The 15,736-nt window shown below is 41.6% G+C and overlaps 1 protein-coding gene across 5 annotated transcripts in view; it reads left to right on the top strand.

Annotated features, from left to right (window-relative positions):
- The window catches only part of LOC115150867 (FERM domain-containing protein 4B), a 66,331-nt gene that overhangs the window by 27,706 nt on the left and 22,889 nt on the right, over positions 1 to 15,736 (top strand). For all 5 annotated transcript variants that reach the window (XM_029694624.1, XM_029694623.1, XM_029694621.1 and 2 more), the window contains exons 2-7: positions 807 to 872; positions 991 to 1,085; positions 1,384 to 1,476; positions 1,920 to 2,004; positions 4,920 to 4,976; positions 5,351 to 5,373. In XM_029694624.1, coding sequence (XP_029550484.1) covers positions 807 to 872; positions 991 to 1,085; positions 1,384 to 1,476; positions 1,920 to 2,004; positions 4,920 to 4,976; positions 5,351 to 5,373 — 419 coding nt within the window. The remainder of the gene's footprint in view (positions 1 to 806; positions 873 to 990; positions 1,086 to 1,383; positions 1,477 to 1,919; positions 2,005 to 4,919; positions 4,977 to 5,350; positions 5,374 to 15,736) is intronic.

Raw genomic sequence — 15,736 nt, 5'->3', positions numbered from 1 at the left:
CCAGGCCAGCCAAGCCAGTTGGGAGCCACATGTTTTTCACTCCAATGAGTCACAGAAATAAATGTTGTCTTCTTTGCCACATTCCTGAGTGTCAAGCAGCCTTGAGAGTCAACATTGACACGAATCCTGTGCAGCATCTTTCCCTGGTTTCCCTGCAACTTTCACAGACCCCTTACATGGCCATTCTTTGTTTGCCTCTCAGTTTTACCTGACCATTCAGTGTTTTCTTGTTTCTTACAACTGTGTTGGAAACAAATGTCCTTAATCATCTACACACTCTCAGAAGTAACAGAATAAGGAAAGCACATTATGGGTCTTAAAATATCACCACCAATATCACCAACAGTAGTTTGAATGCCCACTACGTGCCGTTCACTCCAAACACCGCCACACACTCATCTCACCCAAGGACATGGAATAATATACGGCAAGCACACACACACACACACACACACCTGTAAAATGTGCTGACAGCACCCGAACACTAACGTCCATTTGTACAATGGAAAAGGAATCCATTCATCTATTCCAACAGCTATACCGTAGATGATACATTTTCTTGTCTTACATGGGAGGAAAGGCTCGGATCATTAGATTTGGTTCATGTTAATGAGAGTGGTGCAGAGGAAGGTCATGGATGTAGGGTGTACAGCTGCCGTGCCGCTGGTTGGGTCTCAGCAGTGCATGGAGACACCAGGAATTAGATGGTGGCGCTAGAGTGAGGGTGTAGTAGCCGCTGTGCTGGGTGTCGTGAAAGTGTCGCCATGCTGTCTGGGGATCTCATCATGTCTGTTCCCTTCCCATAGATGACGGAGGGCCGGCTATGCCAGGTGCACCTCCTGGACGACAGGAAGCTGGAGCTGCTGGTCCAGGTAGGTACGCACCCTCTACACAAACTCAACCTCTGCACTTTTAATTGTCATTATTCTCTAGTGTGGCTACTTCATGCATTTGTGTTCATTTGTACTCTACCTGGTTTCATTTTCCTAGCCAAAGCTCTTGTCCCGGGATCTGTTAGATTTGGTGTCCTCACACTTTAACCTGAAGGAGAAGGAGTATTTTGGACTATTCTTCATCGATGACACGTATGTACAATTCCTAGCTACATTCTAGTTCACTGACATATGTCCAATATGTTGGTGTCAGATTTAAAATACTATACATGGGTGCAAACCAGTCTAGCTCTTTTTCCATGCTGCTGATTTCATCTCCATGACACAAATTGAAATGATGCAACTTAAGAGAGAACTTTGTATCAGTCTAGCAGTTGACAGCACAGTTAAATAGATAGAACTCATGTTACTTACAACAGATGCTAACAGAATAGTCGTGGTGATGATAACGTATTCTGCCTATAACCCTATAAATCTGCTTGTTCCCAAGTGGTCAGAGTAACTGGCTCCAGCTGGATCGCAGGGTCCTGGATCATGACTTCACTAAAAAGACTGGTCCACTGGAGCTCAAATTCCTGGTCAGGTGAGGGATCTCTCTCTGTCAGCTGGTAGCCTACAGTATGGACCACCATACTGTACTTGCCAGCTACCCTATAGTGTACCACATCTACCATCAGGCTGAGGCTTTCAGTGTGTCTTACATGTTCTTACATCCGTTGACTTACCCTTCCTCTTTGCAAACTAGGCTATATGTGGTTTATTTGAAAATCCATCGAGGTAAAAAAAAGTAGGTATCTATAAATGTTGCCCAGGCTCAAAGAGCTACTACAATGTTAATTCCCCGTGTTGATCGGCGGTACTTGTAACCCTGACCACATGTAGCTAGTCATGTCCAGTAGATGGTGCTAATGTAATATTCTGCAATATGAATGACTTCTGAAGTTGGGGTAGGCAACCAGGAGCATTACCCTTACACCTAATTCAAGTACTCCATTTAATTACATCATGTCTATTTGTGTTTTGCAGGTTTTATATTGAGAAGATAACATTCTTGAAAGACAATACAACAGTAGAGCTGTTTTTCCTAAATGCCAAATCGTCAGTCTTTAATGTAAGTGGATGTAACTACTTTTCTTACATTCGTTACTCAATATGATCTTATTGAGCATACCACGAGTCACCCCTCCATAACCTGTCCTTCAATTTCTGTGCCAATGCACATATTGTGCTTACCCTGTTCCACTGCATGCTCAGACATAAACCAATTGTATGACCTGTGATCATTTGAGGAGTGAAAATATAATCCCACAAATGTAATTACAAGCCAAAGGTTCCTGTTGTGGAATTATAGTGGGGAATACTAGTTGATAGGATGAGTGGCTGCTGGAACTGAAAGTCAATATCTTAAAACAACAAGCGTGTGGGCCAGAATCACAGTAGGTGGCCAGAGAATTCTTCTGTCTACACATCATTTACAGAAGACAGTAAGGACTAGCTGTTTGACTGGACACTCTCCACTCTCATTACTTCCAATTATTTTCCGCTCTTTCAAAAACAGTCTTTATAGTAATTATTCTACATCTACAGAGTTATTTTCTAATATGGGCTAAAGTCACTTGACTTGCTGACTTCACAGAGACTTCCCTGCTTTTGTTTTATGTAGGCTACTCTAACACAAAATTCTTCAACACAATGATGGCTTTCAGGCTTTCTCCAAGAGTACCAAATAGTTCCCTAATCCTCCAAAATATCATTTGACTTAGGGCTTTCTTTTGGAAACACTGCACTGTACCAACATGAAAAAGAACAATATCCTGATTCACTGCCTCTTCTCTCTGAGGCCTGTGCATATTTCCCAAGCCACACACAGCTCAGCCAGACTAGCAGAAATCAATTTCTGAGCTGTGTTGCTGTAAAACTATTAGATAACCAAGAGGAGGAAATCATCTAGGCTACCATACATGTTGGATAAGGCAGCTGGAGGAACATGTCTAACGTTTCATAATGTACACATACAGACACACACATATTACATGGTCACACACACATGTGAGAATTGTAAAATAATGTAGTGTTATCTAGCAGTGATTGTAAAAGGTTGAGTGCTGCACCCACTGTTGACTTCCCTTATTAGTCTGACATTGGAAAGCTGACCTTTGACCATCAATTGCTTTTTTTTAATGCAATTTGATTTTGGCAGATGCATTGAATAATGATAAGCAATAGCAGTCATACTGTCTATTGCATTATTTCCTCCTCCTGTATTATACTTATGCTAAAATGTATTAGTCGGTTCTTCTGCCATTTACTTTATGTTCGTATCTTTTGTTTTCTTATTGTTGTTGCATTGTCCGGAAGGTAAGCATTTCGTTGGACGATGTATACCCTGCGTATCCCGTACATACGACTAATGAAACTTGAAACTTAACAGAATTATACTGAACAAAAATATAAACGCAACAATTTCAATGATTTTACTGAGTTACATTTCATGTAAGGAAATCAGTCAATTGAAATAAATTCATTAAGCCCTAATCTATGGATTTCACACGACTGGGCAGGGGTGCAGCCATGGGATGGCCTGTGAGGGCATTGGCACACACACTCGGGAGCCAGGCCTACCCACTGGGGAGCCAGGCCCAGCCAATCAGAATTAGTTCTTCCCCACAAAAGGGCTTTATTACAGACAGAAACACACCTCAGTTTCATCAGCTGTCCGGGTGGCTGGTCTCAGGCGATCCCGCAGGTTAAGAAGCCAGATGTGGAGTTCCTGGGCTGGGGTGGTTACACGTGGTCTGTGGTTGTGAGGCCGGTTGGACGTACTGACAAATTCTCTAAAAAGATGTTGGAGGTGGCTGATGGTAGAGAAATTAACATTCAATTATTTGGCAACAGCTAAACATTCCTGCAGTCAGCATGCCAATTGCACACTCCCTCAACCTGCGACATCTGTGGCATTGTGTTGTGTGACAAAACTGCACATTTTAGAGCAGCCTTTTATTGTTCCCAGCACAAGGTGCACTTGTGTAATGATCCTGCTGTTTAATCAGCCAATTGATATGCCACACCTGTCAGGTGGATGGATTATCTTGGCAAAGGAGAAATGCTCATTAACATGGATGTACACAAATTTGTGCATTTGAGAGAAATAAGCTTTTTGTGCATATGGAACATTGCTGGGATCTTTTATTTCAGCTAAAGAAACATGGGACACTTTACATGTTGCATTTATTTTTGTTTAGTGTGTGTGTATATATGTCTGAGTAGCCAACATCCATTTGCATTTGTTTATCACCTACTGTACAGTTGCTGAATTACTTAGATGAAACGATGGATCCCATTCCCAATAGTTCAGATGTGATAAGGGGGACATGTTTTGCTATCTGGGAGGCTACCCATGTATTTACGCGCCCTTGATCATCTCCACGCCACGGAGATGGTCTTACATCTTGAGCCGCCTGTCTGCCTTTCTACTTTAGAGGGTACTAGCAAGCTAACAGCCCCACAGTGTCCTCCATCGGGTGACCTAAAAACTTCACGCACACTTCCAATTCATAACCCTGTATTGAACTTAAAATACACACTATAAATACGTTATGGGATACGTGCATTTTGTAGATAGTGATCCAACGTTGCCAGGAGTAACTTTTTTTTCACCCGGACACTGGAGGAACGTGAACCTGCTCTCGGAATGTACCATTTTGATTATAAGGGGGTTGAAATGATAAATAACTGCGATTATACTGGCTTTTTGTAACTATTGTATGCACGTTCGTTCTATGTTATTATAAACGTAACAATAATTCGTTTTGAGCGTGGATGAAGAATATGAAAAACTCTTCTAATATTCCGACTCAACCTTAAACACGGGCACCCACTTTTCAGTGACGATGGTTCAGTCGGTAACTGTGGAGCGGAGGTACGGGTGGTAATGAGATTTGCCTCAAGTCAAGTGCTACTGTTCGAATGCGGTACACTTGTTTTTCCACCCCATAATGTTGCCGTTTCCTTTTTTTTCCACGACAGGAGATCATCGAAGTGGAGAGTGAAAACGTTTTCAAATTAGCTGCTTACGCCTTGCAGGTAAGTTAATTTTTGTAGTTTTGTGGAGTTGTCATTCATCAGCGATTTGAATCTAAACTGAATCTACACTGCATGCACGCTGTTACAAAAAGGGTTAGGGTTTCGGGAACTTTATTTTTGAGAGATGTGTAGTAGTTACGTTTTTACATTAACATTGAAAACATTTACTACAATGATTGTAGTTCTTTAGCGCGCAATTCTACGTTTTGCAGTAATGCTATTCAACACAGAGAGATTAAAAAGTGTTCCCGTGGTCCCAAGGAACATTCAAGACTTGCAATGACATGGGCCTATTGATGTTGAAGTCCTCCAGGCCAGCAGGCTACTTGTTGTACCATCATTCTCACTAATAAGGGTGCTATTCTTTTTCCCAGGAGGCCAAAGGAGACTACACAAAGTAAGGATTCACTCATGTCAACACTAATCGCTAAATAAATAATATTATTAGAATAGTCAATTGTGTGAAATGATGATCTGCATGCGTCTTTTGTTAAAGACAATTGTAATAAAATTGCACAGGCTATTCACTCAGTCACATTTCCAACACGTTTTTGTGTAAGCTTCAAGTTTCTTAATTAAGCAGTCTACAGTCGTATTACAGTAAGCAATCTACACATTTTGTTATTTAGCCCATAATCAATGCTTCTATGTAGTTTGTACCACATGTTTGAGACCTGTGTTGTTGGGTCAAAGCTCAGTGGACAACCAAGGCAGGGAGGGTCACAGTGGTAATTTAATGGTTAATTACGTTGGTTCAGATTTTGGGTTTTATCTTGGTGTTCCCTTAGTAGTTGATAATTTCCTTGATGTTGTTCTTTTGGTGTTGAGGGGGAATTTGCTTTACATGCAACTCTGTTTTCTATATTCCCTGTTTTCTATATTCCCTGTTGATGAAAGCATCTGTAGAACATACACAGCGATGCAGTGTTCCTGCTCAGTTCTGATTGCGTGTTAAATGGGACGTGTTTTATTGTTTTCAATCTCCATTGCTCAGTAGCCAAATGCTATAGGCTCTACTCTGGAAAACCTGACCTCAATTGCTTTCTGTTGAGTTTGTGTCCTGGTTATTGCATTTCCTTTCCCAGCATCTAGTTCAGTGTTAGTATGTCTTGGGTTAGGTTGTTGTTGCCTGCACAAGATAACAATCATTCATCTGCTCCCTCAGAATGTTATTTAGAACTAGGACTAATATGTTTTTGTGGCAGGATTAAGCACTTTAAGGCATGACCTAGTGATAAGGTTTGTTATTTTAGTTGTCAGTTGGAGAGGGCTGAGGTAATCAGTAAATATTGTCCTGTCCGTCAGAGTGGACGAGCTGGTTATATTGCTGAACCTGTGGGGCGTTTTCCCCAGCTTGGGTCCCCTAGAGGCCCCTGGCCATTATCTTAACACAAGGCTTTGTGTTCTGTTCTGTAAGGAATTGTATGGTGTGAATGCACACCGTGATATTTAATGCTGAAAATGCAGTTTGTTTCTACGTCAAAGTCCCATCTTTCTACTCTCAAAAACTCGTACCTATTTAAAAAAAAAAAAAAAAATGTGTTCAAGCCCACCTCTCAGCAAGCTTCAGAGTTGATGGTGATTGTATTCTATTCAGACTGGCCAGTGAAGCCCTTCACAGCTTTGTTTTGCAGTATGTTAGGGGTGATTTACAGATTCTTTTAGCCCTGAGGTGTCAGGCAGCTACGTGAGTTAATGTTTCAGCCTGTGAGGGCGTGGGGATGTGCTGCACTTTGTCCTGACTGAAAGCACAATGAAACAGACCCTGTCAACAAAGTCTGTAAAATCAGTGTGGAAGGCAGCCTGTCCAACTATATAGCCCAGCCTACTCTCCTGTTGTTCTTAGGCTAGTACATATTTTCCCTATCAGATGGCTTTCATTTGTACCTTTTTGGAGGAGGAAGGTTGGCAAATCCCCTCATATAATATATGCTGCTTAAGACAGGCATTGCAAAGGGCCCTGCAGCTCTGAGATTAGATGTGGAGGAGTTAGGGAGACCCCCCTTTCCAATTTACAGCCTATTCTAAGAGGGATGAGCCTTAAGAGTGCAGACCCCACTGGCCCACAGTAAACTGCCAGGCGTCCGAGGGACTAACCATTATGATGTCATCTCTCGTGGTCAAAGCCGGCCGCCCCCCCCCACCTCCCAGTCAGATGTTAGTTAGTATAATACATTAGGTCTATAGGTTACAGCAGGCGTTTCCAACCTAGTGGGGTGCCAAGATTTTGTGGGGGTCTTCCTTGATTTGATTTGAATTTTTTTATTTTTTTTTATTGCCCACGTGACGCCATACATGTGGTCATGTGGTCTGCGGTTGTGAAGCTGGTTGGACATACTGTAAAACAATGTTGGAGGCAACTAATGGTAGAGAAATGAACATTCAATTGTCTGGCAGTGGCTCTGGTGGACATTCCTGCAGTCAGCATGCCAATTGCACACTCCCTCAAAACTTGACATCTGTGGCATTGTTGTGTGAGACAACAGCACATTTTAGAGTGGCCTTTTATTGTCCCCAACACAAGGTGCACCTGTGTAATGGCCATGCTGTTTAAGCAGCTTCTTGATATGCCACACCTGTCAGGTGGATGGATTATCTTGGCAAAGGAGAAATGCTCACTAACAGGGATGTACATTTCTGGGATCTTTTATTATTTTTTCAGCTCATGAAACATGGGACCAACACTTAACATGTTGCGTTTATGTTTTTGTTCAAATGCATTTTATTTTTACAATTTGCGATTTGTTTATACTGATCTAAAATGATGCATATATCTGTAATGCTTTAAGCTTGAAACAAGCGGTAAATGCCCTAGGAAGACACGACGCTGGTGCACATGCAAATATATTTGGTTTGTCTCTACGACAGTCAGAAGCAGAGTTACGTCCTTCTAAAGTCGACAAGTCAAATAAATTGGACTTTGCTTGGGAAGTAATCTTATACAATGTGTGACTCTGTTGCTATCAATTGATCTATTCACTTTCTGTAAATTTAGGGTTCATGTAAATTATCATAACATATTTGGTAGTGGAATAACATTTGGGTTATTCGGGTCTAGACTTTATTTTCCGTATTAATTATTATTAAATTATGTATCTAAAATATGTCTTGTCAAACTATGTAGAATTGCAGGAAATGAACTTCAAAATAACAATTTTCCTAGGTCCCTCAAATGAAACAAAATCAAGCTAGTGGCTATGTGAAAAAGGGGCCCTGGAGGGAAAAAAAGGTTGGGAGCCTCTGAGTTACAGCACCACTGCCTGGCACTGTCAATTCACTCACTCGAGTGTAGATTCAGCCTGCTTTTACTGAGACTGGGGACCACATCTCTTTTCACACCAGTCTCTTTCCCTGGATTTCCTTACCAATGAACAACTCTCAGCCCACTGAAATAGCTGACATATGAGGGTTTTAGCCTACACACTGTATGGCTGGCTGGCTGGCTGGGTGGAGGAGTTGCCCCCAGCCCACACTGCAGGAAGATAAGACATCGTAATGAATTCCAGATTGCTGACAAGGCGATGTGGCTTCGAAGTAGATCATCCGACAACACCAGGCCCAGCGCCCTATAAAATGTACGCCATCAAACTCCATAGCAGTGAACTGCCATAGCAGCAGAAACCAGTGAACCTTGAAGCAGCTAGCTTGGGAGCAATTATTCAAGTGAGTCTCTCTCTGTAGTGTTTCACCTTTGTGTGGAGTAAGCAGGTTCCCATAACTAGATCATTATGGCCTCTGCAGGCTAGTGATTGTTTAGCTTTTTTCATTAACTTTCAAGATGGAGAAACCTCAAGTGAGAGATTTGAAAATGTAAGTTCAGCTCATGCTTTTTATTTTGTTAGTACATACATCCGTCATTGTAAATAAGAATTTGTTCATAACTGACTTGCCTAGTTAAATAAAGGTAAAATATAGATAGGTGTGTGCCTTTCCAAATCATGTCCAATCAATTGAATTTACCACAGGTGGACTCCAATAGAGCTGGACCAACATCTCAAGGACGATCAATGGAAACGGGATGCACCTGAGCTCAATTTCAAGTCTCTTAGCAAAGGGTCTGAATACTTACATAAATACTTTTTCTATAGTCGAAAAAAAAATCTCAACCTGTTTTCGCTTTGTCATTATGGGGTATTGTGTTTAGAGTTGATGAGGACTTTTGAATAAGGCCGTAACATAACAAAATGAGGAAAAGGGGAAGGGGTCTGAATCCGAATGCACTGTATATAGGATGAGCCTTGACTATAATACAGTATATACACATATGAAGTGGGTAAAACAGAATGTAAACATTCCCGACTGATTCCGGGAATCTTCCAACTGGGATTTTGGGAAAATCTGGGAATTTATTTTAAGTTCCCAGAATTTTTCAATCCTATATCACATATACATTGAACGTTCCTTGAGGTTGGTGTGTCCAGTACAGGCGTTGACTTCAATAATCTATGATACCAGTGCAAAGAATGAGACACAGGCCTACAATACTTTGTCATTTTGAATACCCTTTCCTCTCACATTTGAGTACTGATTAGTATGTAGAAGTCTGGAAGTGATCTAAAAACACAGCATTAGCATGTTATCTCTCTGTACTAACTGTGCTGCATGCCACTATCAAGGTCTGTGATAGTGAACTATGAGTCACTCCAAAACACACGAGGGGGGGGGGGCACTTGCTCTACAATTACTGATCGCCAAAGAGGGCTATGACTTGGCAGGCCAGAGCATTGGAGCCCAGAACAAAAGCCATTCACCAGTTCTGGCATGCAGTGTTGAAAAGGTACTGTACAACTCAGAGGAGAGCTTTTCAAAAATATGACTTGGCCTCTAGGACAGGACTCAGACCGGCAGGTCTTTCATATCTTTATCATGTTCTAAACTACTGGGACAACTTACAATACTTATGTTTTGGTCCTTTTTCATTTAACGTATTGGATGTGTAACCTTTATTTAACTAGGCAAGTCAGTTAAGAACAAATTCTTATTTTCAATGACGGCCTAGGAACACTGTGTTAACTGGTTCCACAGTTGACAGTGTACGTCAGAGCAAAAATCAAGCCATGAGGTCGAAGGAATTGTCCATAGAGCTCCGAGACAGGATTATGTCGAGGCACAGATCTGGGGAAGGGTGCCAAAACATTTCTGCAGCACTGAAGGTTCCCAAGAACACAGTGGCCTCCATCATTCTTAAATGGAAGAAGTTTGGAACCACCAAGACTCTTCTTAGAGCTGGCCACCCGGCCAAACTCAGCCATCGGGGGAGAAGGGCCTTGGACAGGGAGGTGACCAAGATTCTGATGGTCACTATGACAGAGCTCCAGAGTTCCTCTGTGGAGATAGGAGAACCTTCCAGAAGGACAACCATCTCTGCAGCACTCCACCAATCAGGCCTTTATGGTCGAGTGGCCAGACGCAAGCCACTCCTCAGTAAAAGGCACATGACAGGCCGCTTGGAGTTTGCCAAATTGCACCTAAAGACTCTCAGACCATGAGAAACAAGATTATCTGGTCTGAAACTAAGATGGGACACTTTGGCCTGAATTCCAAGCGTCACGTCTGGTGAAGCGGGGTGGTGGCAGAATCATGCTGTGTGGATGTTTTTCAGCGGCAGGGACTGGGAGACGAGTCAGGATCGAGGGAAAGATGAATGGAGCAAAGTGCAGAGAGATCTGTTCCAGAGCACTCAGTACCTCCGACTGGGGGTGAAGGTTCACCTTCCAACAGGAAAACGACCCTAAGCACACAGCCAAGACAGCGCGGGAGTGGCTTCGGGACAAGTCTCTGAATGTCCTTGAGTGGCCCAGCCAGAGCCCAGACTTGAACCTGATCTAACATCTCTGTAGAAACCTGGAAATAGCTGTGCAGCAACGCTCTGCATCCAACCTGACAGAACTTGAGAGGATCTGCAGAGAAGAATGGGAGAAACTCCCCAAATACAGGTGTCAAGCTTGTAGCGTCATACCCAAGAAGCCTCGAGGCTGTAATCGGTGCCAAAGGTGCGTCAACAAAGTTCTGAGTAAAGGGTCTGAATACTTATGTAAATGTGATATTTACTTTTTATTAAATTAGCAAAAATGTGTAAATGATTTTTGCTTTGTTGTTATGGGCTATTGTGTGTGAATTGAGGGGGGGGACAACTTAATCCATTTTAGAATAAGACTCTTTTCTCTGTATATATCAATAATGTTGCTCTTGCTGCTGGTGATTTTCTGATCCACCTCTACGTAGACGGCACCATTCTGTATACATCTGGCCCTTCTTTGGACACTGTGATAGAAAACCTCCAAATGAGCTTCAACGCCATAGAACACTATTTCCGTGGCCTCCAACTGCTTTTAAATGCTAGTAAAACTAAGTGCATGCTCTTCAACCGATTTGCTGCCCCCACCCGACTAGCATCACTACTCTGGACGGTTCTGACCTAGAATATGTGGACAACTACAAATAACTAGGTGTCTGGTTAGACTGTATACTCTCCTTCCAGACTCACATTAAGCATCTCCAATCCAAAATTAAATCTAGAATCGGCTTCCTATTCCGCAACAAAGCCTCCTTCACTCATGCCGCCAAACATACTAGAGGCTGACCGATTATGATATTTCAATACTGATAGCGATTTATTGGAGGACCAAAAAAAAACGATACCGATTAATCGGCCGAATTATTATTTTTATTTGTATTTTTTTATTTTTTTGCAATAATGATAAATACAACAATAATTAATGAACACTTTTATTTTAACTTAATATAATACATCAATAAAGTCAATTTAGCCTCAAATAAATAATGAAACATGTTCAATTTGGTTTAAATAATGCAAAAACAAAGTGTTGGAGAAGAAAGTAAAAGTGCAATATGTGCCATGTAAAAAAGCTAATTAAGTTCCTTGCTCAGAAATGAGAACATATGAAAGCTGGTGGTTCCTTTTAACATGAGTCTTCAATATTCCCAGGTAAGAAGTTTTAGGTTGTAGTTATTATAGGAATTATAGGACTATTTCTCTCTACCATTTGTATTTCATATACCTTTGACTATTGGATGTTATTATAGGCACTTTAGTATTCCCAGTGTAACAGTATAGCGTCCGTCCCTCTCCTCGACCCTACCTGGGCTCAAACCAGGAACGCATCGACAACAGCCACCCTCAAAGCATTGTTACCCATCGCTCCACAAAAGCCGCGGGCCTTGCAGAGCAAGGGGAACAACTACTTCAAGGTCTCAGAGCGAGTGACGTCACCGATTGAAACGCTATTAGCGCGCATCCCGCTAACTAGCTAGCTATTTCACATCGGTTACACCAGCCTAATCTCGGGAGTTGATAGGCTTGAAGTCATAAACGGCTCAATGCTTGAAGCACAGCGAAGAGCTGCTGGCAAACGCACTAAAGTGTTGTTTGAATGAATGCTTACGAGCCTGCTGCTGCCTACCACCGCTCAGTCAGACTGCTCTATCAAATATCAAATCATAGACTTAATTATAACATAACACACAGAAATACGAGCCGTAGGTCATTAATATGGTCAAATCCGGAAACTATCATTTCAAAAACAAAACATTTATTCTTTCAGTAAAATACGGAACCGTTCCGTATTTTATCTAACGGGCAGCATCCATCAGTCTAAATATTATTTTTACATTGCACAACCTTCAATGTTATGTCATAATTACATAAAATTCGGGCAAATTAGTTCGCAACGAGCCAGGCGGCCCAAACTGTTGCATACACCCTGACTCTGCGTGCAATGAACGCAAGAGAAGTGACACAATTTCCCTAGTTAATATTGCCTGCTAACCTGGATTTATTTTAACTAAATATGCAGGTTTAAAAAAATATACTTCTGTGTATTGATTTTAAGAAAGGCATTGATGTTTATGGTTAGGTACATTCGTGCAACGATTGTGCTTTTTTCGCAAATGCGCTTTTGTTAAATCATCCCCCGTTTGGCGAAGTTGGCTGTCTATGTTAGGAAGGAATAGTCTTCACACAGTTCGCAACGAGCCAGGCGGCCCAAACTGCTGCATATACCCTGACTCTGTTGCACAGAACGCAAGAGAAGTGACACAATTTCCCTAGTTAAAAGAAATTCATGTTAGCAGGCAATATTAACTAAATATGCACGTTTAAAAATATACACTTGTATATTGATTTTAAGAAAGGCGTTGATGTTTATGGTTAGGTACACGTTTGGTGCAACGACACTGCTTTTTTTTCGACTGTGCTTGTTAAATCACCCGTTTGGCGAAGTAGGCTATGATTCAATGATAAATTAACAGGCACTGCATCAATTATATGCAAAGCAGGACAAGCTAGATAACTACACATAGTTGATGATATTACTAGTTTAACTAGTGATCATGTTAAGATTGATTGTTTTTTTATAAGATACGTTTAATGCTAGCTAGCACCTTACCTTGGCTCCTTGCTGCACTCGCATAACAGGTAGTCAACCTGCCACACAGTCTCCTTGTGGAGTGCAATGTAATCGGCCATGATCGTTGTCCAAAAATGCCAATTACCGATCTGTTATGAAAACTTGAAATCGGCCCTAATTAATCGGCCATTCCGATTTAATCGCTCGACCTCTAAAACATACCCTCGTAAAACTGACTATCCTACCGATCCTTGACTTCGGCGATGTCATTTACAAAATATCCCCCAACACTCTACTCAGCAAACTGGATGTAGTCTATCAGTGCCATCCGTTTTATCACCAAAGCCCCATATACTACCCACCACTGCGACCTGTGTGCTCTCGTTGGCTGGCCCTCACTACATATCCGTCGCCAAACCCACTGGCTCCAGGTCATCTATAAGTCTTTGCTAGGTAAAGCCCCGCCTTATCTCAGCTCACTGGTCACCATAGCAACACCCACCCATAGCACGTGCTCCAGCAGGTATATTGCACTGGTCATCCCCAAAGCCTAACTGGTTAAATAAAGGTGAAATGAATAAAAAAAGGCTGTAACGTAACAATGTGGAAAAAGTCAAGGGGTCAGAATACTTTCCGAATGCACTGTAACTACTGCTGTACACACCTTTTCTGTTCATATACTGTGCATACTGTCTATACATACACACAATCATATATTTAGATTTTGGACTCTGACATTGCTCGTTCTTATGTTTCTTATTTCCTTTATTTACATTTTAGGGATTTGGGTGCATTGTTTTGTATTGTTAGGTATTACTGCACTGTTGGAGCTAGGAATATAAGCATTTTGCTACACCCGCAATAACAGCTGCAAAATGTGTACCGTAAATTCCGCACTATAAGCCACAACTTTTTTCCCAGCTTTGAACCTCGCGGCTTAAACAATGACGCGTCTAATATATGGATTTTTCTCGCTTTCAATTTTTTTTCTCCAAAAAAAACACATTCTGTGACGTGCTCAGTTTTTTGGCGGCATGAAGCTTTCATTAGACCAATGAAATTGCCGAACGGGTTAAGGTCAAACAACTTTTTTGTTTACTGTTTAGATTAAATCGAGCGCTCTCAAACTTCCCATCATTCTGATTACGGTAGTCATTTTGTCACCCTCATCATGGCAAAGACACGGAGAAATGCATATGATGCAGCTTTCAAGTTGAAGGCGATTGATCTGGCTGTTGGAAAAGGAAATAGAGCTGCTGCACGGGAGCTTGGTCTTAATGAGTCGATGATAAGATGTTGGAAACAGCAGCGTGAGGAATTGACTCCGTGCAAAAAGACAACTAAAGCTTACTGCTAATTTTTTATTTTTTGTTACAAGCCGTGTTTCGTTAAAGCCTGTGTAAAGTTCATTTGTTTCAATGTACCGGTAGGCACCTGCGGCTTATAGACATGTGCGGCTTATTTATGTTCAAAATATATATCTTTTTTTTTAATTCAGTGGGTGCGGCTTATATTCAGGTGCGCTTAATAGTCCGGAAATTACCGTACTCTACCAATAAAATTTGAATTTGATTTGAATAAGCAGGAAAACCGGTATCCTCCTACCAGGATTTCTGGAAAACTAGGGAATGTATTGAATGTTCCTGGAATTTTGCAACCCTGCTCGTGAGTCATAAGTACCCGCACATACAGTTGCTGCCAAAGATATTAGCGCCCTTGCATTTTTCTTAAATAATAAAAAAACTTTTGGTCTCCACCTTGTTATTGAATTTTCAACATAGCAAAACCAGTTGTATTTTTGGCATGGACAAAATTGGCACCCTGGGGCCAAGGTAACTGGCCACAAATGCTACTTGGAACCATCAATGAGCTTGCTGCACCTTTCTACAGGCATTTTGGCCCACTCTTCAGCAGCAAACTGCTCTAATTCTTTTTAATGTTTGAGGGTGCCCTTCACCAACTGCTGTTTTCAGCTCTTGCCATATGGATGTGATTCAGATCTAGACTTATCGCTGGCCACTCCAACATTTTCTTCTTGATCCATTCCAGGGTGCTTTGAACGTGCGCAAGGCATCATGTATCACAACCGGCAGTGATTGGGAGTCCAATAGGGCGGAGCACAATTGGCCCGGGCGTCGTCCATGTTTGGCCGGTGTAGGCCTTCATTGTAAATAATTTGTTCTTTAACTGACTTGCCTAGTTAAATAAAGGTTACATGTAATCAAAAGATTATCAGGTGTTGGAATCCAATGTTCAACCCAGTTTTCAAAAACTGTCTCTCCATTAAAGGTTTTGGGTAGTCCAGCAGGACAACAACCCCAAACACATGTTAAAAAGCACCCAGGTATTAAAATTGTGAACTTAAAATCCATGTAAGGTGGGGTGACAAAG

Source organism: Salmo trutta, chromosome 16 (genome assembly GCF_901001165.1).
Source record: "Salmo trutta chromosome 16, fSalTru1.1, whole genome shotgun sequence".
Taxonomy (NCBI): domain Eukaryota; kingdom Metazoa; phylum Chordata; class Actinopteri; order Salmoniformes; family Salmonidae; genus Salmo; species Salmo trutta.
This window is presented reverse-complemented; position numbering and strand designations above follow the sequence as displayed.